Source organism: Nothoprocta perdicaria, unplaced genomic scaffold (assembly GCF_003342845.1).
Source record: "Nothoprocta perdicaria isolate Ctin4 unplaced genomic scaffold, notPer1 scaffold_27, whole genome shotgun sequence".
In the NCBI taxonomy this organism is placed as follows: Eukaryota; Metazoa; Chordata; class Aves; order Tinamiformes; family Tinamidae; genus Nothoprocta; species Nothoprocta perdicaria.
In genome coordinates, this window is record NW_020455499.1 from 2,943,097 (window position 1) to 2,969,029 (window position 25,933).

Sequence of the window (25,933 nt, forward strand, 5' to 3'; positions counted from 1 at the left end):
GCTGCATCAGCTGCCAAGGCATCTTTGGGACGACAAATGGACAGAACAGGATCCTCTTTCACTAATATAAAATTATACCATTTAGTGAGAGTGATGTGACAGTGTAAACAGAATTTCAGTACATCACCTATTGACAAACAAAATTTAGTCTAGCATCTCAGGAGCCTTGCTTTTCCGTATTTATTGTCACTCCCATTTTTTTCTGATCTAACACTTAAATTAATTCTTGCTTTAATAACTCTAATAGGAGTATACATCAGAACAAAAAGCAGACACAAGCAAAGCACCAGGATCATACTGTCATCTGTAGAGTCTACAATTTTTCAGGCTATGTTTTTAACCTGATGTGTGTAGGTGATGCAAGCTAACCCATATGGAGAGAGTTGCCTGTGTTGGAAACGCAGACGGCCACCACACCCACCACAAAAGCACTCACAGCTCCCTCCGTGTCTTGAGTCATTTGGTCTCCTACACCGCTTCCCTCAGAGGGTTCTACCAGATTATTTTTGCTGTTCAGGAAGGTTAATTTATTGAAGAAGTGGCCTGCATTTCTGTCAGAGATATATGAAGGAAGAAAGATAGATAAGTAAACATCAGAATCATTGATCTAGATAAGGATCCAAATTTTAGAAGAACGTTATACAAAACTCTTGAAAACAATTTTGATACATAAACCAAATTACTTTTCTGTAAAATTTAATCTGTGATTGTAATTTCTGACATTCAGGGACTCACATGTCCCCAGGATACTTTGATATAGCTGGGATATGGCAGTAGAGCTAGTTCTTTATTTACAAATCCAAACTAACATAGATGAGAAATTTCAGAGAAAAACAAGCTCTAGAGCAACATACACACCTAAAGCTTAGCATGTTCAAAATTAGTTCTTATTGTCCTTGGAAAAAAAAAAAGGACAAAAAAATGTAGTGTCCCAAATCCATAACGTTTTTGAGAGCTATGTGCATTTGGGACCTTCRCAGCAGCAGATATATTGGTACATCTATCTCACTAATGATCCGTTGAGCATCAGTTATATCCTCTAAAGGGCAAAATGATATTTTTTACCTGGACTATCTTCTGCTAGTGTCAGGGCAGTAAAATCCAGGTAGCAGTGCCCCTGTTTTAGAGACTCCCTTTCCACCCRAAACACAGCTGCTCTGTGATTCATTTGTTCCAAGGATTAAAGAGCGTGCTGCAAGATCAAATCTTTATTTGGAGCCTAGAAGCATCTAACCAATCATTTCCCTACTGCAGTCAGGATAATGTTTCATTTGAGCAGTGCTGCTAAGATGCATAATGCATCCTGAGAGATGTGGAGCCTTGTTTCCACATGATCAATGGGACTGTGCTGTTTTGTGAAAGCGCCAGCCTGGCCCTCCATTTCTTGTCCTGTGAAAAAAGAACAGCAATATCCACCCTGCATTTTAAGGCTGCTGTCCTGAGATTGTCTCATTCCTCCCATAGAACTTCTCCTTAGTTTATATCAATAGGTAGTGCATATTGTCTATAAATGTTTGAAAAGGACTAGAAGGGCCAGTTTTAACGCAGGAACTCACTGCTTCGACATCTACTGGTCTCATTTTTGTTCTCAGCCTGAGTTCTGTCATGTATTTTCCTGAGGAGAACAGTGGATGATATTCTTAGAGCTGTCCCATGCTCCTGTCTCCTTACCACGCTGTATCTCCCCAGCTCCAGCCCTCTGTTTTTGACATGCCACACCAAATCAAGATAACCACAAAGCAGAGAGGAGAAAGCCAACATTAAAACAATTCCTGCACATACAAAGTCAAAACTGTGACTGATCAACTTTCTCCTCCTCAAAAGAGCAATAGAGAGATCAAGCTGAAATACGCTCTAGGTGCACAAAGAAGTTGCTCCAAACCCAACACCAGCCAGAAATAAAAGTAGCTGCCTGTGAATCACATACAAATGACAGCATAGGGATGGTGACTTAAAGGATAAATTAAAGTGTATATACACCAGTAGGTGCGTTTTGGCTTCATTTCTGTGCTTTTTGTCAGTAACCTGTAGCCTGATGCATTACCTTAGCTGGCCCACACAGATGTTACTGCTTGAGGCTATTTTCTCTCTTCCATCCAAAGGCAGAACACATCCAGCAGCAGGTCAATTTTCTCAGCTTCTACAGGGCAAAAAAAAAAAAAAAAAGAACAGTTGTCTTGAAACTACATCTTCTAATCAACACTGCAGTGTGACGCACTGTCTCCTCATCAGCAGCACGGCTCAAGATACATGATGACAGGTAATTTTTGATTCAGAAAGAAATAGGCTGTGTGCTGTCATTGTCAGGAAAGGACAAGGATGTTCAGCTGCTGCAATGTATTCCTAAAACATTCCAAAGGGCCCCTTTCTGCCAAAATTTTAGGAGCCTGATTTAATATTCCCTCTGTTTTGACTTTATAAAGGGTTGGGAGGAAGTCTGCCGTATTTCAACAAAATTAGAAGCCAAAAGGAAAAAGAATTACCTGTTTCTAGGGAGAGAAGGTGCAATGAGGTACTTGAATCAAAAAGTAACTTAAGTTCAGCAAAAAAAAAAAAAAAATGCCTGCTAATCCACAGAAACAATGAGAGTCTAAAGGAAAAGTCTGCTTTCTTTTAATCACTGTAAACCAATCAGAAACAACTGCTGGCTAATGTTGTTAGAATAAGAGGCTACTCTGAATTGCTTACAGTAGCTGCAGCAGAGCATGCTCTGAGCTTAGCTCTGCCCTAGCTCCTTTTGGTGTTCCCCAGCAGGGAAATTTTGCTTAATGCCGTTTACATTTTAAAGGCAACTGCTATTGTAAATCGATTGCAAGAAGGGCAGAAAAAGGAAGACCCTGGAATGGTGGGTGTTCATTGATGATACTACTTCCAACATTTAAGTTTTYTTAACAGTTTAAGTAATCTCTAGAAACATTTGTTTTGAAGGGGAAGCTGTACCCTTTGGCTTACAAACCAGGCGCTTTGACTACCTTAAGGATCAATTGAACCTTGGTGTTCTATGGAGGCTGATAAAAAGAGTTGCAAGAAGCACTTCGCTGGGTCAAGTTAACCTAGCGAGGATAAGCTATAAAAAGGGTCAAAGAAAGTTTTAAGTGATTGTAAGGTCAAAATACATTAAAGCCATCAAAGAGAAATAGCTGCTGAATAGAACAGAAAACTTAGCAACTCGTGAATGCCTTTCATTACGCAGAATAGCACACATTACATGTGATGCCCTGTGCAACACCTATGTTTTATCTTAACACCCACAGCTGCTTGTTACCTTTATCACAATCACTCCTCACCTAAAATACAACATATAATCATGCTTTTCCTTTAATCTGCATTATCACATCCAACATAGGTTTACCTTATCTAACTCAATAGTGCTGGAAAACATAAGACCACTGAAATGCCTTTTCTGGTTTTTAAACTGTGGCCTCCACAGCCTTCACAGAATTGAGGAAGTTGATTGCTTATAAAATCCTGTGCTTCAGTTCTTAGTGGCAGCTTGGAAACCCTGATGCTGACAGCAAGGGGGTGGATTTCAGAGCTACTGACTGCACCCAGGACATTTGGATAGCACCCACCTCCAGGGATCCCCCCTCTCACATTGGAACAAAGGGAAAACTCGAACATGCTCACAGCAGTTTAATCAAGGGTAGTCCCCAAGGCAGACGGTAAACCTGTCAAACCAGTGCTGTCTTCGGGCMAAGCTCATCTGCAGTTTTCAGGGGAGGGGGAAAAAAGAAAACTGACTCTTTTCAAAGTYGTGCCCGTGCCTGGGAGAAATAGGGTAATTCGATTTGCTCTCCTAGTGTCTGATAATTTATTTAGTTTTCCTGTGAGAGGCTCTAACGTTTTTGTTTGCTATTTTGAAATCAGAGCTCCTCCACAGAGGCCAAGCAGTGGGACTAGTAGGGATCGGAACTAGTTATAATCAACAAACGCTGAAGGCTGTCTTAGGGGCATTGAAATGGAATTGTGTTTAAGAAAGTTAAAGGAAGAGAGAATAAGGTAGAGATGTCAGACAGAAATAAATAAATAAATAAATAAATAAATAAATAAATAAATAAATAAATGGATAGATATCACTGCATTCATTTACATAAAGGTGCCTTGTGAGTTCTCTATCTAGAGGAAAAAGGATCTGCACAAGAGGGCTCCTGCCCTTCCGAGCATGTGCAGCCCTGATCCTGCACTCCCCACTTAAGCGACTCTCTTAGTTATCTCTGAATTGAACTTCTCTGGATTGAAGTTATTGCCTAAGTGAGGAAGGTCATAAGCAATAGAACAGTGTCAAAGTGCTATACTTCCATAATTACCTGTTCATTTTGAGGGCAGTTAAACAAACACTCARACAAATCCCAAGCTCAATATCAGTTTGAACTGTTATGTTTTACYCAAAGCAAAACTGGATCCCAAATGTGATTCAGTTCTGCTGAATTACAATGCAAAGTGAGATGGAACTATTTCCCTTATAAACAAACCCCAATTCAGAACTGAATCAAAAAACCTCTTGGTTTAACTCCATGTAATTGAAAGAAGGTCAAAAAGTCTGATATCAATCAACATAAAGCAACTAAGAAAATCTTAATATGTAATATTTAGTAGAAGGGGAAAATAACAGAGAAAATCAAAGGAACAAAACCAAGAAGGCCCTGTGGAACATGTATTATTGTGCTTCTTTTTATTTCTTTCTTGACTTCACTTTTTTAATGGGGGAGAAAGACAGTGCCCAAGATTCACAATGTCTAACAAACTGAAAGATATACAATATTTCGCATACGACCTCAACATCACCTCCCTGGATTTCCATAGCATGATTTGGGGAGAACAAGTTAGATCTGGGGACCTTATCATCAGTGAGTATCATAAAGTTATCTGAATTCTAGGTTAAACATTATGGTTTGCTGTCATCCTTTCTAAATYCTGAACACTTCAGCTATTTTATAATTGGAACAGGAAATCAAATAAAATACACTACAATATTGCAGGTTAAAAGCCTTCACTCACGATGTAGGCTTAAAAGAGGCAGGGAGGAAGGAAGAGTAAAAGAAAAGATTAAATGATTTCAGAGTTAAGGTTGCCATTACACTTAGAACTCGAGTAGGTTTTAACTACTSGTTGCAGTACTTTTTGACAGCTCAGCAAGAATTCTAGATCCCTGAGAGCCTTAATAATCAGAGGCCAGGATTATAGCGCGGATCAGGAAAGGTGGGGAAAGAAGGAGAAAGAGGATGACAGTTTAGGGGCTTTGATTCAACCAGGCCTTACAGAGGTGGGTAAGTTCAACCTGTCCGAGGGCAGGGCACTATGTTGGGAGATCCAAGGGTCCTGGCACAGAGCAAAATGCAAACACAGCAGCCAGCTATGGGCAGCAATGCAGCTCTAAAAGCTGGCAGTGCAGTAAAGAGATAGGGCAAGTGTAAAAGGCCAATAACTCCTATTTCCACTACATCTGCATGATCTCATTTCTGAACTGCCCAGTTTCTAATGGTTCCTTCCTGCAGTGCTCATAAGAGGCAAGGAGAAATAGCAGGCAAGGACTGCAGGCACCCGATTAGAGCATCTACCTATATCCTATATACCTATATGTTATAGTGATGGAACTCTGTGCTTTGAGATTGAAGATGTTTGACTTGTCATATACTGAGATTTTAGTGTTGGGTTTTGTAAAATTACTTAACAAAGGCAGCATCTAATATGAGACACAAAAAAATGTCAGATTTCTGATGAAATCRAACAAGAAATCGTCTAATTTCTTCCATTTAAAAGACAAACATTTTACTCAGATGAAAGAATATAGTGCAAAGGTAAGAAATAAAAAATAATCACGCAAAAATGCCACAGACTCATATAGATCTGTTTAGTCTTTAAGCTGGATTGAATGCAAGAACATTCCCAAAATAGTGTGAAACCAATCTATTCTCTGCAAAGTCATTTCTTATCCAAATGAACATTTGAGAATATCAGATGTTTCCAATCAACAAGTCAGAACTTTAACAATGATCTGGTCTGTCTACAGCCATTACAGAAATTTGACTTGTTTTTTGAGAGTCTTTGTAAATAATGCCTCCCTCATGTCTCTGGTGGAGCATTATTGGAGATTACTTAGGAGGGCCTCCTCACAAGCCTCAGCACACGGACGAYGGATTTATGGAAGCTATCAAGCCTGAGTTTCAGATTTTCAAATCCAAATCACTTTTTTTTTAATTTTCTATTCACTAGCAATTCAAGCTTATGAAAAGGTTTAAGTTTCTAGCAAAGTCCTCCTCCTTTCCCAACCACCATGTTCTTCCTTTGATATATATCTGCAGGTGTCTGTGATCCCATGTGCATGAATGGAGGGAAGTGTGTCAGCCCAAACGTCTGTGACTGCCCATCAGGTTGGAAGGGAAAGCACTGTAATAAACGTAAGCATCTCTGCTGCCTATCAGACAGGTTGTTGTTTATTACTTAAGCCACTCGTCATCTATTGTAATCTTCTTTTAATATTACAAAGCAATAGAGAGAATAGAATGTGCTATTTCAGCAGTTTGAAGAAAAGCAATCTTGTGTACAGGTAGCACAAAATGCTATAAATATTTGAGACTTGCAAAGGAAAAAATGTGTGTGTAGGGAAATCTGGTTCGGCTTTATGCAACTGTTTTGTACATATTTATGAAAATTCACTTGTACAGTATTAAACTTGAAATATTGATTTTCTGTTTAATATAAATAACATATTTTGTTCTATTTTATAAATAAATGTCATATATTTCAAAATACAAAACTATATAAAACGTACTAAACGCCTTCCAAATTGATATACCGCCAAGGTCATCAGATATATTTTGGGGGGGAATATGTTTTTACTCTGTAATTTTACCATATCTGCTTACAGTTTACAYAAATATATAATTAAAATCCTGCTATCCTGAAATATTTTCAAGGAGCATTTTTCCTTATGTGGTTATTCATTATCATGATGTTGACAGATGAAATGGATAAATTTAGAATCAAGATGACATGCTATATATAAACYCAATTGAAATACTGGCTTTTTACCCTTTGAGTCCTAGTGGTAAATACAGTTTCAGATTCAGTGTTTGGAATCATAATATACAACTTCTTAAATTCCGCAGGAAGTCTGTGTCTCATACAAAAAAAAATATACATTAACTCTTTCAGTATTTCTGAATGAATAATATATACAATAAGCATAGTGAATTCTACTATGATTCTATTTATTTAGAGCATACAACACTTGCATATAGCATATGAATGCTACCATAAAGAGGTGAAGAACATTCTTAGTTGATAGCAAGCATCTGGAATAGCAAAGCTGCTACTAGTAAAGAAGCAGACAGCTATCAATGACAGTAACTTAAGGATAAATAAATATAAATAAAACTCTAAAAGTTTATTCTCTGATAAAGAGAGCACATTAATTTATCTTGAAGTCAGTCAGATGACCTAAAACTTAAYGTGTTCATACGTCACTCTTTAAGACAGATCTTGAAAGCCGGTATATGTTGTGTACATCTTTTCATATGTTCCCTGTCAACCTGTACAGCTGTTTGCCTGCACAAGTGTCTGAACGGTGGCGAATGCACAGGGCCAAACATCTGCGAGTGCTCTGGAGGATGGACAGGGATGCGGTGCCAGACTCGTAAGTGCTGCTTTATGGACTGCTGCTGCAAAGCCACACAGAGTGCACCAGTCACATTTATACATTATGCTTTCTACCCTGTTTACATTATACGTCAACTCTAAATGATTAGCATCTAAACTCTACTTCCTATTTGTCAAAACTGTCTTATGCTGTGACTAAAACTACTACATTCAAAGACACTTCAGGACTCAATATGAATGAGAGAAAGAGAATTGAGTCATCATTTATTTTGGCTGATGCTGAGTTTGGCTTGTCAGACAAAAATAGCAGACTTTAAGCTATGACTTCAAAACAAGGTAAAAAAGAGAGGTCAGAGACAAGAGGAAACGGATTATTCCAATCTGCATGTCCAACTGGAATTAAGGACATAAAGCAAAAATATGTACTTGTAACCCAAGAGCCTGATCCTGTAAGTGGTGTGCATTAGGGACCACTGAGATGGAGGAAAATACTTGCATTGGGAGGAACTGGAAGGCCTGGAATAGGAAGAGATCCATTACTGACTAATGCATCACTTGAGTTTGTGGACATTCCTAGTTTTAGACTAAGACGGCACAAGGAAAGGCATAGGAAGGCAGTATTCTTCTCACACTCACAGACTCCTAGGTCTCACAGAAAACTCAAATAATCACCAAGTATTTGGGATTTCTCTATTTTTTTTTAATAGAAAGGGGAAATACTAGTGTCAGAGAGCAGATGATTGGTTCTTGTAATGCTGCTGTAGGGCATTCAGATTGAGGCAGGGAAGAAGCAGTAAAAACATCCTCCTCATCATGCCCACAGGTGTTAGGTATGAAGGAGATTTTTCATAGAAGTGTAATGCAGGAAAGCAGGTCTGTGCTCCAGTATTTTAACATGGGACTCTATCCAGCCAGATCTAGAATTCAATTAGAAATATATATTTATCTGTCTAAACATTTTGAGCTTCCTGAGTGCCCCACTTTTTCAGAGAGTTGCTGACTTTCGTCAGCGCTCTGGCCCTGATGAGCAGCTTGCGCGCAGCAGTGACGAGGTCTGCGAACAACCCCTGGTTAACGAGAGCATCCTTTGTTCTTACTCCCATATGGCTCTGGCCCGCTTTCTATCTGCAGGCACCACACAAGCAGGAGGCCAAATCCATGCAATCTGCCAGGAGCAGCGGCATCCGAGCACGGAGGCACTTGGCTCATCACACCATTCCTCTTTGCAAAGTGCTTTGTCCAAAATTTTCGCCCTCAGAGCTTTCTCTGTGCTCTGCATCCTCTTTCTCTTTGTGTGTGGATGATCAAATTTTCTTCATTATACCATCCACAACAAGGCCATGCCCCAGACTTGTGCCACTTTATCTAACGACTTTGGCTGTTAAATTTAATAATACAGCAAAATGTTCACATTAAGGCATACAAAATTAACAGCAACACGTCATTCAAGATTGTATCATTGTGTGTTTCTAAATAATTTCAGCTTTCTAATGCAAAAGTTAGTTTCATTCCACAAGTGAATATCCAGATAACCTTTCCCAGTAATCACTGAACCTTCTCCACAGTCTACCAGCAGCTGGGGGTGGTTGTGTCTTTGTTTCTTGTTTGTTTTTTTTCTTTTTTTCCAGGAACAGAAAGAGGTTAGATAGTCCTAGCTTTAGCTATTTAGTTCAGAGTCTAACCCACTTGCTAACTCCTGCATTGAAAAACATCATCAAACATCTTGAAAAAAATGTTTGAAGACAACAGTAACTACAGTTGCCACAAAAAAAAAAAAAACCCTCTTCTTAAGACTTCTCTAAAACTAGAAAATGTAAAGCACGATGTTCTCTAGTTTTAGGTCTTGAATAATTAATATTAAAACTTCTAAGTGCAAAGCATGACTCCCTGCATTTCCAGCCAGCTTTCACTAGAGGAATCCATCCAGAGATCCATACCACAAGTGATGGGTGGTGATTCAACATTTCACCTGGTAACTCCACTGACATTAATCTAGGGCAGGTTTGCAGTTTGGTTTTATTTAAGATTAGCACCGTCCAAATCTGAGTGACTGTCTCATTTTACAATTGCTCAGAGAAACCTGGACTTTGTTACCAGACGTACACATCACAGGTGTCTTTCAACTGATGGATAAAGGAGTTCAGGTGCATTATAGAGATGCAGTAATACGAGCAAAAAAAAATGCTTTTTTTGAAATATGTGTAATGAAATTTCATTTCAGTTTAAAGCAGTGAATTTTAAATTTCTCAATACTGTTCTTAGTACAACCAGTCAAAGTCAAAGCAACACTCCAGTAATGTCTGTGCGAGCTGTCTCCCAGTTTCACCAGTGTCTGGCTACCATTACACTGCAGAATTTAGCAAGGATAAATGCAGGTAAAGGGACTTTTAAGGGCTATTGTTGAAGGAGTCATGGATAAAACAATAGCCCTATCAGACTGTAAAAAAAAAGGAGGTCAATCAACAGAACAGTATTCTTCCCTAGCCATCTGCAACTGCACTGAATAACTTCTGAAAGAGAATCAATAAAATAGGTCATTTGTCCCAACAAATAAGGTATATGGTGGGMTACACACATTATCTTTAATAAATAACTACGATTTTGATTGTCATATTTTAAGGATTAATTATAAAGCTCCGAACTGTACTGCAAATTTTCTGAAATTACCTTTGAGAAAGTCAGGTTAAAAGTTACGTTTTTTGAAATTTTCAGCACACCTTAACTACAGAAAGTAGCAGCTTCATAGATTAGGACATATCTGTTTCCACTATAAGATTTTTTTCTATTTGACTCTGGCTTTCATTACAGCAGCACAGATGTTCTAAAAATTCCCTCCTTGAAAACACAGAAACTGTATCCTAAGATCACCATGTTTTGCCATTACAGATTTCCTACCAATTTTAGATTAGATACCCATTCTAAAGCTCCATTCCTGTGGCTTCTCTCTACCTCCTGCTGTGTTAACTCACATCTTTTTCTTGAGCTAGAAAAGAAACATTAGACCAAAGTGGTGAAGACCTGATTCTGCAGTCTGATTCCCTTGACAGATTTAGCTAAAACATAACCCTAAGTAAAGTCAGAAGGCTTCTGGCCAGAGATGTAAGTCTCTTGTTAAGGATCAGCATGCCAGATCAAGGTATAATTCTAATAATTAATTATAAAGTATAAGAAGGGAGAGTTGTGAAGCATCTTTATCATTAAAATTCATGCTGCTGTCTTCAGTTCTAATATTATTGAACGCATACTGGCTTCTCATTTGCCCTTCAGAATATCTTTACTTTATTTGCATGTTATAAGTGTCAAGCTTACAGCCTTACAATTCTCTCAACATTCTTGTTCATTCCCTCTCTGTCTTGAACATCTCAAACAATCTGGCTTCTAGTTTTTCTATGTAACCCTTTCAAACCTTAAAAAAAAAGAGAAACCTTTAAAAAGATTGTCATTTGCATGCAAATTGTAGCTCTGTTCTTTTAGCACTCAGGGGTAAATCTGTTTTTGTAATGGGCATTTATTGATTATAATTTTAACATAAGCTTAGCTTATTAAGTGACTTTGCTGAATCTGTATAGGATAATGCAGAAATAGTCTGTGTCATTCTTACCATTTAGTGGCTTAGCATCCCTTGTAAATACATTTATGAAATATTCATTTGAATTTCAGCTATGTTATTATCATCTCTGATTTCAATTCCAATTTTCTTCCAAAATGTTCTTTAACTTTTCTCCTAACTGAGCTCTTTTTTTTTTTTTTTTCTGAGGATGGTGGCAGGAAGCAATGAGTAGAGAGGGTGAGAAAAGACGTTTACCTGAGAGTAAAGGAGGAAAACATTTCCCTCTTTTTTCTCTTTGTTGGCATCACCGGAGAAACAAAGAAACTACAGATGGAAAAAAAGGGTTTTTTAATGATAACTAATTTAAAATGAATTCTGCCAAAGCATACCAGACCACCCCTAGTTATTAGCTTCTGAAAATCTTGCTTAAACAATACAGCATTTTTTACTTTTTAAGAAATAGCAGAAAAAAACCAACTAGTTCTCATGCTAGGAAGGCAAGTCAAGGTCATTAGCCTGGCAGCAGATAAGAAGAGTATCTGAAGGTTATCAGCATGTCCAGGTCTCTGCATGTCTTTGTTCTGGACATGGTAAAGGTCAGTAGCTGTGAAACAGGATAAATCTCAACGGCTGACTCATAGGAGCAGTGGTTTGCCAGGGCATTCACATCCTCTCATTTTTAATATATACAGATTGCCTGTAAGTCTGGTTCTTTACCTCTTTCCCTTAGCTGCAAGGCTTGAGCTTAACTATATATATTTACATTTTAATATTCTTCCATATGTTAAAATCATTACCCACTCCATGAGGCTTAGCAGGTATGATAAGGTAAGTTGGTGAGGTTGGCAACACATTTTTCAACAACATGGTAGACAAAAAGCATTAAAAAGTTTCAGATGATACTTAAATAAGTATAGATAGGAATTGTTATGGCAAAATGACAGCTTTCCCCTGGCTTTCAAGATCACTATAACAATTCCTGTAACTTTTCTCTGAAAATGATATTTGAATGGCCTAGGATCCCACAATGGGTTCTCTGAAGTCACTGGTCTAGCTCATCTCTCTCTCAGACTCCAGACCTTAGGCAAAGAATTTACTTATATATATGTATATATATATACTTATATATATTTACTTATATATATACATTATATATATATATATATGTCGATATATATCCATCAAAATCAGAATCTAAGACTAACCAACTCAAATTCTGGAAGCTGCACCTGCATCCCTTCAATGTGTTGAAGTTTATTTTCCATGGAACGATTTCTTGTAGTGATAAATTACAGCATCCCAAATCTGATGGCTTATTTTGCTTAGATACAATAATAGAAGAGATGTTACCAGAACACAGACATAAATATACTTTATTTTTAAATCTGTCATAAAGGTGCATAGTAAGAGACTTGCTATATATGCCCACCAGACAAGAAAATGAAAGAATCCAGCTGCTGATTCACACCTAACCGATTTTGAAGCCATTGAGTTTGACTCCTGCTAACTAGGAAAGAATATTCTGGTAATATTTATAGAAAGTTTAACTCATGAGATCTAATTAAAATAATATGACGTGTGTGTTCTTCTTGATTTGATGCCCTATGAATTAGCTGTTCTCTCTGTGCCAAAACAATGTCACAGCAATGCAAACTGCTAATGAGGATGAAAAATTGGCTAAGGTTTGAGTAATTCAACTCATTACTTTCCATAGCTATTTTTTTTTTCTTAAAAAGGAGACTGATTCTTTTATTAGCAGAAAATCTTCAAATGGATGGGCCTCTGTAAGTACCCTGGTATTGTAAATAACGTTAACAAAAAAATGGATCCTTTATACTTAGAATGAATAGCCCATTAGTGATGGTGCAGGGCCACGCAATTGCCTTTCCTGTCACCCTGGTATCCAGATATGTGAAGTACACAGTTCATGAAAACCTCCCTTTTATTTATTGTGACGCCAGCACCTTTGGTGGTGCATATTTAATGTATCTTTTCATCTCAAATAAAGAAAGGATCTTTTAATAGCTCTTATTTTATTTCAATTGGAACAAAATAAAATCAATTTTGGCACAAATCTGACCAACTATCACTGCCCAGAATATATCTTGGCTTTCAAAACAGATCCATTTCCTACTGAGCTAAGGTGATTACCCTGGCACAGTCTTCTCTTTTCCCATCACTTAGAAGAGGATAAGAATAAAGAAAGAAAATTCTAACATAACAGACACACAGGCATGAAAAATAGTCAAAGGAGGCAAATCAAATAGGCATAACTTCTAAGTCCTAAATATTTTTCCTAATTACCCTTTCCTCTACCATATGAACATGGTCATGTTTCCTCATATCATATTCATTCATATTTCTATCCTTATTATGAACCTTACAGTAACTAAAAATAAACGACTTTTTCTTTCTTTTGTAGCATTTTGTGAGCAAAAATGTCTGTTTGGAAGCAGGTGCATAAGACCAAATATCTGTGCTTGCAGAAGTGGCTATACTGGTTCAGCATGTGGAAGAAAGGTAAGGTTTGGGTCAGAAACACTGGATTCTTGTTTTAAGAGGAACAAAAATAACTGAATGGATCTAAAACAGTTAACAGGAAAATGAACTAAGGTCATCATATGAAAGATGTAAATAAGGTTATAAAGTAGTTTAAAGGAAAGTTACTTGCTGATAAGCTGCTAATCTAACACCGTATCCATGTTTCATATAAAGTCTTCACTTAGGGTACTATTTTATACTTSAAGGAAAAAATTCCACAAAAGTTGTGTCTACTTCAAGAGGGTCAGCCTTATATACTTCTTCTTCCCAAACCCACTGATCACCTGGACAGTAAACTCCATTAAAAATGCCCTGGTTGTAGCCCAAGCCAAGCCCAGAAGCCTTTCTGAACTACAAGGCCCATCCTACCGTACCCCACACCATCTGTACCATGTATCCCATATATCCACTGCCCCATTTTATATTCCCTGCCCCATTTTATACACCCAYCGCTTTCCTAACTTATCCTCTTGTTTGCAGTACGAAATTGCAGGCCTTGCACCCAGGCTGCTGGCCAGTAACAGTCACTCTTGGTCATTGCTCTGACAGCTCTTCCTTTTGCCGTAGGAACAAACTTTTTGTGTTTTTTTTCTAATTTTATTTTTTAAATAATAAATTAAAGCACTGCTATGCTTACCCAGGACATGCTCTGTGGACCTAGATCTAAGATCACTWAGGCAAAAACTTCCTTCTGTCCTGTCTCCTGGGCCTGGGCCTTGCACAGTGCTGGTAGCTTGAACTCCTAYTCCTGTTCTGAGGACTGTTTTGCTTCATATCTCACACCCTGTTTCTGGGACATTCTTCTCACCTCCACAGTCACAGGCATTAAACACATTTTATACATTTGCCACTGTGAAGGGGGACATTTTAAAGAAGTAGAGTCTTCCTTCAGCTCAAACTGAACTCCACATGGCTGGGCAGGTTACCCTGTCATTTATCTATACTGAAAGGCTGAGAAAAAAAATCAACATCTTTTCATTTCTATTACATAATGCAATGAGAGAACCACAAAAATCCATTCAGATGGTTACTCTATTCTATTAATGATAATTAGATTTTAACATCAAAATTAAATCCTATATGGATTTTCTTAACAAGTACATTCTCAGATTGAATTAGAGCTCCTACATCAATAGTAAAATACAGCAGATGCAGATAAGATGAGTAAGTGCTGCAATTTTCTCTCTATAAAAAWATCTATTAAATAGCTTGGCTGTAGCCTAGGAAAATGTGTGTATTTCCTGAAACAATTAATAGAAGAAGACCAAATATAAACAGGAATAAGTGAAGATAAACTAGAACCATTGTTCACAGGTGTTTATATTCAGAGGACTTGCATGGGTCTCTATGGCAATGATTAAGCTCTCTGTTTTTAAGATTGTTTGAAGCAATTTCAGATCATAAGTGAAATACTGATTGGTTGCACTTCCACAAAACTGTTTTGCTTTGATGTGAAGACGGAAAGGTTCTGAGTAAAGAGAATTAATGTGTTTCCTTCAACCTGTGATACTGTTTTAGAGCTAGAATCCAAGTTAGTTCTAAGTGGCATCTCATTTAAATTACTCGGCTTATAGCATGGCATATGAAACGAATTGAGCGAAGAAGACAAGTAATTGTTTCCCCCTTCAAAAAGTTAAAATTATATGATATATTAATAAATAGAAGCTCATTTATCACCATGGTCTAAAATAAAATGTGAGAATAAGAATTCATACTTGTATATTGTAGAAATGTTGAGATGATAGGACTCCCAGCAGTTAATGTATGAGAAAGGATCAGGTATAAGTAAACAATATGAACAGGCTGTAATCATTTTTTTCTCTGAACCTAATAAGTGTCGGAGTTTCACAGTTTATCTAAATAATTTGTTCACGCGTTTGACTACATTGATAGGGCATGTTTTTATTTTTCCATAGCCCCTAATATAATCTCTTGCAAGTTAACCTGATACTACTTGGGGTAAATTTGGTAGATACAGTGAAAAGTTTTCACAGTCCTTTTAATAGCACCTTTTTACATACACAAGATAATTACAATGTCCCCTCCTTGATTTTCTCTCTTTTTCCTTAACAAATTACATGCTAAATCCTTCATTCTATTGGTTTTCTCTGAACTCTCTCCATTGTTTTGCCATCCTTTTTAAAGGGCATTTYTCTACCTGAGTGCCAGTGCTGCTAGAGCACAGTAGCTGCCTCCCTGTTTGGTTACTGACTCTCTTGTTAACAAACTCGCAGAAGAGATTTACATTTTCTGCTACAGATCTGTAACCAACTTCCACGATGTTGATGCTTTAACAGTTATTTCTCATTTGGTACTTGTGCAGTTGACTTCTCAGTCGTAAACACTGTCTTTATTGTCTTTATTTAATTTCATCTTACGCATTTGAAACCATTTCACCCATTTATCAGGAATATTTTTAATTCTAGCCCTGCTGCACTGTCTCCAAGTGCGACATTATTCAAAAATCCCATTGCCTAAGACATTAATGAAAGTAATGAATAGCAGAAAAATCAGGGCCTATGGGTACCCATCTTGACAAGAGAATATTGATAAAATTATTCTTTGAGAATGGGTTCTCAAACAGATATGCCTCCCTACTTATTTAATCTAAAATATACTTACTGTCATGATTGTCTGGAGCATGTCAAAAGTCTCCCTAAAGAAAAAAATGTGTCTGTTGGTGGATACTGACTGACTGTTTTTTTATTACCTCCTTATGCTTGAGGGGCTTGTAAATTGATTATTAATTTCTGTCAGCATCCTTCCAGATACCAACTTAGGCTGCTCAGTTTGTCTTAATTCTTCTTCTTTTTTTTTTTCTTTCTCATCTAAAGATATATATTATGTTTACTCAGCTATCTGTATCTTTTAGGAGTTCTCCAAGTTAATTACTGCTGGTTTAGACACTGCTTCTTTAAGTAAGCTGGCACAAATTCTATGAGGCCCTGGATTATATGCTTCATGTGAAGCCCCTCTTCTACCCGAGGACTTCCCATATGGGGACCCAACGCACAGTAGCAGGCATCTCATAAATTCAAATCCTGGTTTATTGCACAGTCTTTTCACTTGCAAACAGGCCTTAGGTCTGACTTTTCTGAATCTAAATATTCATTTTTCTCCCTACTTTCCCTTGCATTTCTGTTTCCGTGTTAATTCTAATTGTGTTGAACCTTTGGTCACATTTAACCATTCTGTAAAGACTGATGAAGAAAAGGCATGAAACATTTTAGCTTTGCCTGTGTCATCTGCAATTTTCTCTCCCTGCCAGATGTACCACTATTCTGTTCTATGGAAGTTACAACTCACACTTTGCTCTGTTTCTGTTAACAATTTTCAAATATGAGAGCAATACAGTAGTAGTGATATGTAAAATTTGTCCAAAATATAGATTAAATTGGAACAGAACAGCACCTGACACAGGAGGTTCTAGGTGGCCTCACCTGCATTAACTGAATCTTCCCACCCTTTTTTCCTAGAGAAGGAAATGTAAGATAATGGCCATATATCCCATTCAGCAGACTATTTCCTCCTTTGGAATTAATTAACAGGCTTCAATGCAGTCTCACAAAATTGGAGCTAAAGATCCATTTTCAACAGTATTTGTCTCCAGAGTATAGGTTGAAAATACTCAGATGCTAGATATWGAGTGAAAAAAAGGCTGTGCTGCAAAAATCTTCCCCCTAGAAAACCCACAACTGTCTAGCATCTGGTTTTGCCAGAGCCTTTGGAAAGCTGGACAGCCTGTATTCATTTAATCAAGTTATTCCCTTGCACTGCTGTAATCTTCAGTATAGTTCCCTCTTGTGCAGTCAGCCTTCCTGGAAGAAGAATATACATTCCCCCCAATGCTCCATCATCTGCATCCTAGTTCTCACGTTTGTATTGCCAAGTGATTTGCAATTCATTTTCTGACATTTTTGGTTTACTTTGTTATGGAGTTCTGCTAAASAGAGCCTGCCAAAAGCATTCCTCAGAAGGCTAATGAACTTGCTGGGATGGCAATCACTCCCTTCGAAACTGTTGGCGTATTTCTAATTTGTATCGACTCTTTGAGACATGCAGATAATTTAGCAAGTTTCATGACAGACATGAAGAAAACACTCCTGCTGGCTGGTACATTCAGAACAGCCACTGACCACATCAGATCCCCCTCTCCTAGGGGAACCACAGATAGCAAAACTTTAGTTGGAGTCCCAGAGGAGATGAGGATAATCACTGCAATATCTGGACTATAGGGAGTTCTACAGAAAGGTGAAATTCATGTTGCTATTCTTGTCCTATCTGATACCATCATACCTTGCTTGTTTTTCTTTCTCTTTCTAAATAGATTGAAGTAACAGAATTAATTAAGCCAATAGAATTAATTAAAGCTAAACCATGTTATCTAGTTGGATGTAAATGGTAGATAATATTATCCTACAAGCTATCATGATGTTTTATTTTCTCAATAACACTTTAAATATTAATGCATTAGACTTGCTTATCTGTTGAATGTTTATTCTAAGGGATACATGTACTTAGCAGTGTAGCTCTTTCAAGAAAATAATAATTAAAAAGGCAAAACTTTTATCAGTTATTTTTAACACTAGAATTTACCAATAAACATATAGGAAATATGCGATTTGTTGTCTTAAAAATGAAGTTGATGACTGCATGGTAAATATTAAACACACTATTGATTTCCTAAGAACACAGAAGAATGTTTTCAATAAATAATGTCTCATATTTTGCAAAACACTGCTGCAGCTACTAACTTGAACACCAATGTTACCTTGCTCATGTATACATTAAGAGACATTAAACAATAATAGTTAGAGCTGAAATTATACAAGTTGTATTGAATATCTATGAACACACAAGTCAGATAAGTGGAGATTTAGGRAAAAAAACAACACAGATTTAAATATTACTTGATAGATAAGATGTAATTAATATGAAATAAAAAGGGAAAAATTGAATAAAAGTGATATTCAGCTACAACTATAGTGCATGTTAGTCAGACTACTTGTTTATTAAAAGAGAATGTAAGAGTTAATGCTATTCAAGCAAGAGAAATGACTTTGACTTTCTCATCATATTGCAGAATACCTTCCAAACACACACTTGCTTGTATAGTCAGGCTGTGTCCAGAGGCATCCTGAAGCTGGAAGGGCAGGAAAGAAGGAGAAACAAGCAGCCGCCAAAACCACAGGAGTTAGTTCAGACTTGGAAGCATTCAAGGGTTTGGGCTTCCAGGCGTGACCTAACGGATCCACACAGCAATTGCCATATGAGCTGAATTTGTCAGCTCAGGCCTCTGCTAGCCTAGACATCTCCTTATTATGCTCCATTCAGTTGATGACAAAAACTGCAACTGGCCCTTAAAAGATTTAGAGAAATGCGGTATTGTGTAGCAAAATGCAAATCTGCAGTGTGTGTGACTACTTGAGCACATAAGCAGAGAAGCTTGAGGAGAAATAAAATGTTGAAAAATGTTCATTCTCTTCATTTCCTAGGCTATTGCAGATGTGTCTCTGCAGCAAAAGGATGCTTTGCATACTCTCTCCTTAAGTATAAAAGGGACTGCAGAGTATTAACGATTTGAAAATTACAACATACATTTACAACATGATTCGAAAATTACAACATTGTTTATCTCATAAGAGTTTGAAAATAAAACAGGAGGAAATATTTTACCAATAGTCCTCTCAGAAAGGCTTTGGCTTCAGTTAGCATGTTCCTTCACAGGGCGGGTTTGGGATGACTGCAGACAAGTCTGTGCACAAATACCTGCAAATCTCTCTGTGTACAAATACTTGCAAATCTCTATCCTATTTTACCTCTGTGTGTGTGTAAGTAAATGCRCTCCCACATAGCATATACACACACATATAAATCTAGGTATAAATTTTAGTGTAAATATGTACATATATATGTGTGTGTACATATACACAGATGTGGGCACACGCCTACATCTTTATCTAACCCCTAAGTATAAATTGCCCATTTATTGTCCAAAATTGCACACTTTTCCTTACTCTAACTAAACTAGTCTAATCCTCAGCAGGCACTTGCAGAAGTACGCATTCTTTTCATATAAAGTAAATATGCCATATCCTATTCACAAATAACCAACTGCTACCTGGATGCAGCACTATCAGAAGCAAAGGTGTCTGCTATAGAGTCAAACGTGGAAGTAAAATTTGGATACAAGATGCTAATGCCAAGGTTAACATGTCATGTCAAATACAGATACATCAAGATTAAGGAGTACCTTTTGTCTTGTCCTAACTAATAGAAAAATAAATCTTTACCTGCTCTGTAACATGGATTTCAATAAAACTGCCCTATAAAATYTGCTCTTAAATCTATGTGCTAGAATAAAATAAAGCTTCTCATATCATCTATTATCTTGTTTGGGGCTAAAGAAAATTCACTCATGTATTTAAACTGAGATGATATTCGTGGACAACTTCTGCTGTAAGAAAATGGGTAGATGCACTGAAATGCTTTCAGGCAAGAAGCCAACAATCTTCATGCGTTATACAGAAGTGGCAGAGTGATTTTTTTTTAGGGCACACCTGCTTTACATGAAAGAAATTGAATTCCAACTCCATAACTGTCAAGTGCCACGGCAAATAATAGAGCCTAAGCCAAATCATTTCAGCAATATAGCTATTTTCCTGTTGAAGCAATGGAGCAGAAATCAGCCTTAGCTAGATGATATCTTTTCATGTGCACGCTTTGGAAACAGTTCCATTCATCATTTCACTGCTTAATCCCTTTCAAAATCATGTTCCTCATTACCTGGTTAATAAAACTTTGGTCACCTAAGTCAAAACTGTGAAAAAATGTGGATTGTGATTTTGCCATAATTACATAAAAAATCCAAAGAAAATGTAGTAACTACRTTAAATCATTTGAACACTTGCATATAATATTTCTTGCACAACACCACATGCGTAAAGCTGTTTCTCATATAGTCCCACAAGCASCTGAATACTCATTTCTCTTTTGCAGCTCCCAATAGGATGAAGATAACATAACAGCAGGACAATGAAGACATCATTTGGGTATTGGTAATCTGGCAATGTGCACGTTTTTGGAAAGATGTAGTGTGAAGAAATTGTCAATCTTCTCCTTTCTTCCTTCATATAATCACACAGAAGAATAAAAATACCTTACCATACATGAAGAAACGTACCTTTATTTCTGAAATTGTCTGGCATGGCAAGGCTCAAATTCATTTTTTTGTAGCTGTAGTTACAGCATCGTCATAGACTGCACCTGACAACAGCAAAATTTTAAAATGAATATTTTATAAAGATTTTAGTGGCATGTTATTCTTCTTTCATTAAAATTTGGAAGGGACAGATAAATTTCCTCATCTCTTCTCATTTTTTGAAGAAGTATTTAAGCATAATCCAAAGAAAAGAGAATAAATGAGAACCTCAGACAACCGAGGGAAAGACGTCAATAATGTTTAATTAACATTAGCTCCACTCTGTTATATCATGGAGCTAACTGAGTAACTAAACAACTGCAAAAGCCAAATGCTTTAGTTTTCTAAGTTGGTTATATGACAGCAAATATTTAAGATACTGGATTTTACTCCAGTGTTCTGAATCRGAGCTAAGAATATCTTATCTATAGAAAAGTTAGCATTTTGTTTCATCTGCCCCCGAGTTCTTCTTTCCTCTCTGTAAGGATTATTTAGATTGGTTATGAGTRAGCCAGCAGGATTATCAAGGCTCCACGTAGCCATGATACTTTAATCACCAGAGAATTTTATAAAATTAATTAGCTTTTAAATTATATGCTTAGTGAAACACTAGAAAATCTAGGCCCTCCAAAAAAAATCTTAATTTGAAAATTCAGATTTACAGAAATCTACCCTCATCTCATCTAGAATAGGCTACAAGTCAAGCAGCTTGTGAGCTCCAAGTATTTCAACACAGACAAGGGATGGAATAAGAGCAGGAAACCCAGGGCAAGAAGAGGAAAGATTGTAGGAAGGAATAAGGAACCCAACTATAAATTCACTTGGAAATAATCTTGTTATACAGTCACCTCAGACACCTTTCACATTCAGTACAGTAAATCCCAAACCACAGTCTGGGCATTCACACTCTCTTTTCATTTGTCCTCCTGGAAGACTCAAAGCAGCTACAGATCAAAACCACAGAGCCTCAACAGAGGAATGCACAGTAGTTCTGATATTTCTTCCCTCTTTGAGAAGTAACAGACATGGAATAATCACGCAACTAAGTATTTTTTCATTGAACCTTTAGCRCTGCAACAGTGACTAGGTGCAAGATTTGATCTGACTCATACTGTCACATTATAAGAATAAGAGACACTACGAGACCTTTGGATACTGCAAATTAAGTGTTGAAAAAGCTTGGAAAAACTGTTGGTGCTATAACTCACAGAAATAGTCCTTCTCACTTTTTCCCAATCCCTAATAGTAGCAGAATTTTGTTTCCTCTCCACAACTAACTCTGTATATGACAAGAATCTTTTAATTGTATCAATACTGTTTTATAATAAATGACTTCCTATTCCTTATTTCCGCACTTTTTTCTTTCATTTTGTGTTGCAAACTTCTCCAATGTAACTAGTTTACCAAATGCAAAAGAATGCAAATGCAAATTGCACTCACAACTCCTTGAGAATATCATACTGGATGCACACATAGGACCAATCTTGAAAAATAACGGGTATATTTTACTAAATTAAAAAAAAATCTTAATTTCATACTGATCTGGATTACAATTAATAATGTTAATATTAAGTTATGCTTTTCACATTCACTTTAACAGTTCCAGGAAGACATTAACACTAAAGCAGAACATTGGCACCAGATAAGTATCTACAAGATTAAATTTAGGGTGGTAATTATGCCTTTCTTGAAGTACAGCCCCAATCAATAAAAAAGATTTGTATTACCTTGCCTCCATAATATCTACAAGAGACAGTGCTAATGAACCAAACCCCTTGCCAAGATTGGGTTTGGAAGCTTAAAACRGCTTTCAACATCTTACAGCTTCTCCCTGCGCTTCAGGAAGTGCCTAGGACATGTATATACCCAGTGTACATCTCCAGGTATTTTAAGAAAACTAGAAAGTTGTCTAGCTAGCAGTAGTAGATGTGTAGTTGCCTAAAACTAGATCACATCAGCTGAACATTTATTTCTTTGCTTGAGGATGAGCTTTGACACTGACACTTTTCTCTTAGCCACTTCAGCACTTAAGCGATTTTCCTCCTTTGGTCGTTCAATAAACTTTGTTAATAAGCCACTATAGATGATGTCTGCTTATAGATGATAGTGATTATGTTCTTAGCTTGTGTTCTAAATGTGATACAGAAAAAATGTATGAGAAAAAATATTTTCTACATAATTTCATAGGTGCTTTATATCTTGTTGAAAAATAGTCAACTCCTCTGCAAATATAAGTCAACTCCCACCAAGCTTGGTGGCTTGATACTATATATTTATGTGTAACTTTTTKGGGGGGGRAAAAAGAGCACAACATGTCACAATATACATATCAGTATGCATAACAAAATATACGTTTAAGATCACAATTTATACTTCAGGAAACAAATTTATACCCAGGTGCTTTGCTGTAACCTACAACTAGTGTATCCAGACTTGTGTTTAGTTTTAGTAGGTTTCCATTGCACCAGTGCTTGACAGATGGAGAGATGGATGTGATCCCCTGGATCAACTGCAAGGCAGCTTTAGAACAGGAAGGAGGTCTTCACCTTCAGTGCCATAGGAAAATGTCAYTCTGCCTTTTGTGTTGTCTCCTTTCAGCAGCTCAAGCATGGAGAACATGATGTTAGGCCAGTTCCCCAAGGGAAGAGGAAACCATGACATAGGTGACCACACAGGAACTCCTCTTGCAGAGACTGCTTCATCCGCAGTGAAGTCAGGTTCCTCAGACACAGCAAATGCTTCTCTTAATCTTGGTGTTCACCTCTCCGATCTCAGAGTTATGCCTCAGATTTGTTCTACTTTTAAGCTCTTAATGAAGACAAGTTTCTTCTAGGAACACACAGACTGTTCAGTTCCAAATTATATCATAAAATTATAGAATCATTATGGTTGGAAAGACCTTCAAAATTAGCAAGTCCAACCTTAAATCCATAAACACCATGTCTACYAATAATGTTTCTAAGTGTCTCAAATGTATTTATTGAGCTCTTCTGATATGGTAGAATCAGGTTTTCTCTTTCTTCTGTGTTGGAGCCAGTTCTGTTACTTCCCTTCCATCTRACAGATGACCTAACACCTCCCCACTCATACAGTTAACCTAGTCTGGAGCAGCCACTCTATTAAACCTGATCAAAAATGAAGAATACTTCCTGGGGAAAAAAACTAGCTAGACAAATTCTCAGTCTGAAACAGCGAGTAGTTTTATTTTAATGACTGTAATTTTAAGCAAAACGTCTGGACTAATTTTACCCTCTAGATTTTACTCTTCTGTCATGATGGTGCCCCACAGAACCAGCCAGGTTTTCAATTGATTTTTGTGATGTCTTGTTAAGACTTTTTTCCTGTTTAGAARTCTTTTCAGTTTAGACCTGTAACTTGCTGGCAGTTCTACTATAAAGCAGAGAYAGGAATAACTATTGTGGGGAGTCTGCCAAGAAAATCCAGAGAAGTGGTTTGCCACAGTGCCACAGGAAGACAGAAACATGCTACAGGTCTACTCAGTCTATACGCTTCTTTTTTTCCCCTGCAGCACCTTTCAGCATGCGTTGCCCATGACTGATTTATTAGATTGTTAGTGCTGTCAGACTCTGTGTCAGGTGTAAGGCTCATTTGTCATAACGGTGTAGCAAAATCAGGTTTTTCTATTAGAAAGCCTTTCCTGTGCCCTACACATATCTTCTGATAGTCAACAAAGAGTTTATTATTTCACTAATGTGTATGTCTCAAGAGAATCAACATTTGAGCCTTGTTGCTCATCAAGCCTGTTTATCTCATGTTTTAAGGATGCCAAGTGGAGTGAAAAATTTTCTCTGGGCACAAAATGAAGCAGCCTATCTGCTTAATAACACAAGCCACTATCAGCCTAATACTTCCAATTGCCCTTTAATACAGACACCATTTCAAAATCTTTCTCCTGCGATTAAAACACGTTTATAAGCTTATGCCCTTATAAACCTAGCAATCATTTTCCCCTCAACAGCTGTGACCTGCCATCCTTTTACAAGACCAAATTACTGAAGACTGGATGTCTGTGAAGGGAAAAGACATGAAGAACTGACAGAAATTTTCTGCAGGAGATAAAAATGTACCCAAGTATTGCTCTCACAGAATGAAACTCCAAAAGCTGCCCAAGCATCATTCACACAGAATGAAATTCAAAACTTGCTTTTTTTTCCACCTATAACAAGAAAATCAACAAAATATAAAGGAAAAAATAAACTTAAGAAGGAAACTCTTTTTGCAATTTCTATTTGGAAATATCTGAGAGTGAAGATACAGTATATAAATACTACAACATAAACACAGAAYAACAGTTTTTGCTTCTTTAAAAATGAGAATTAGTGGACAGAAATGAATCCAAAATGTAAAAAACAAAGACAGGCTCAGTCTCGAGGTAACAAAATGTAAGCATGAATTTTTGAGTCATATGGCCTGAAAAAATAGAGAAGAACCAGAGCAAGATTAGAGCTGCAGCAGGAAGGAGCTCRGCAAGGGGAGCAGATAGGATAAAAATTAGTAGCTATTACACTAGAGACTGCTTGGATTTAAAAAGAAAGACAAAGATTTACTTAAGATGATTGGAAATTATTATAGATGTGTAAAGCGAGATTACAGTCTCAGGAACTAGGAAAAAAATGTTTGTGTGTGAATRGCAAATCTTTTCAGAAAGTTAAAACATTGATCTTGAAGGGGCTGCATAAATGCTGATTTCAGCCTAAGGAAATCTATCAGTGGAAATGCTTATAAAATCTTTACAGTCATAGAGTTTGAGGTTTTTTAAATAATTGAGATAATCAAACCCATTGAACTCAAATCTAATGATTTAACTTGACAAGATTGATCTACAGATGCTAAACACATGGTTTTGCATGAAGTACACGAATCTACTATTCATTCTTCTACTTTTGGATATTTTACTGGTTAGGCAGGGAAAAAAATGCATTTGTATAAAATAAAGCTTCAACAGAAAAATAAAACAACACTGATAAGGGCCTCACAGGGATGTTAAATTTATTCTTCAGCCTCAAATGTGCTCAAAATTA

The 25,933-nt window shown here is 37.0% G+C and overlaps 1 protein-coding gene across 1 annotated transcript in view; it reads left to right on the plus strand.

Annotated features, from left to right (window-relative positions):
* The window catches only part of LOC112948589 (von Willebrand factor D and EGF domain-containing protein-like), a 129,504-nt gene extending 110,238 nt beyond the window's left edge, over positions 1 to 19,266 (plus strand). Inside the window, exons 25-28 of the mRNA XM_026040855.1 lie at positions 6,303 to 6,398; positions 7,541 to 7,636; positions 13,572 to 13,669; positions 19,186 to 19,266. Coding sequence (XP_025896640.1) covers positions 6,303 to 6,398; positions 7,541 to 7,636; positions 13,572 to 13,669; positions 19,186 to 19,266 — 371 coding nt within the window. The remainder of the gene's footprint in view (positions 1 to 6,302; positions 6,399 to 7,540; positions 7,637 to 13,571; positions 13,670 to 19,185) is intronic.
* Positions 19,267 to 25,933: the final 6,667 nt, after the last annotated feature.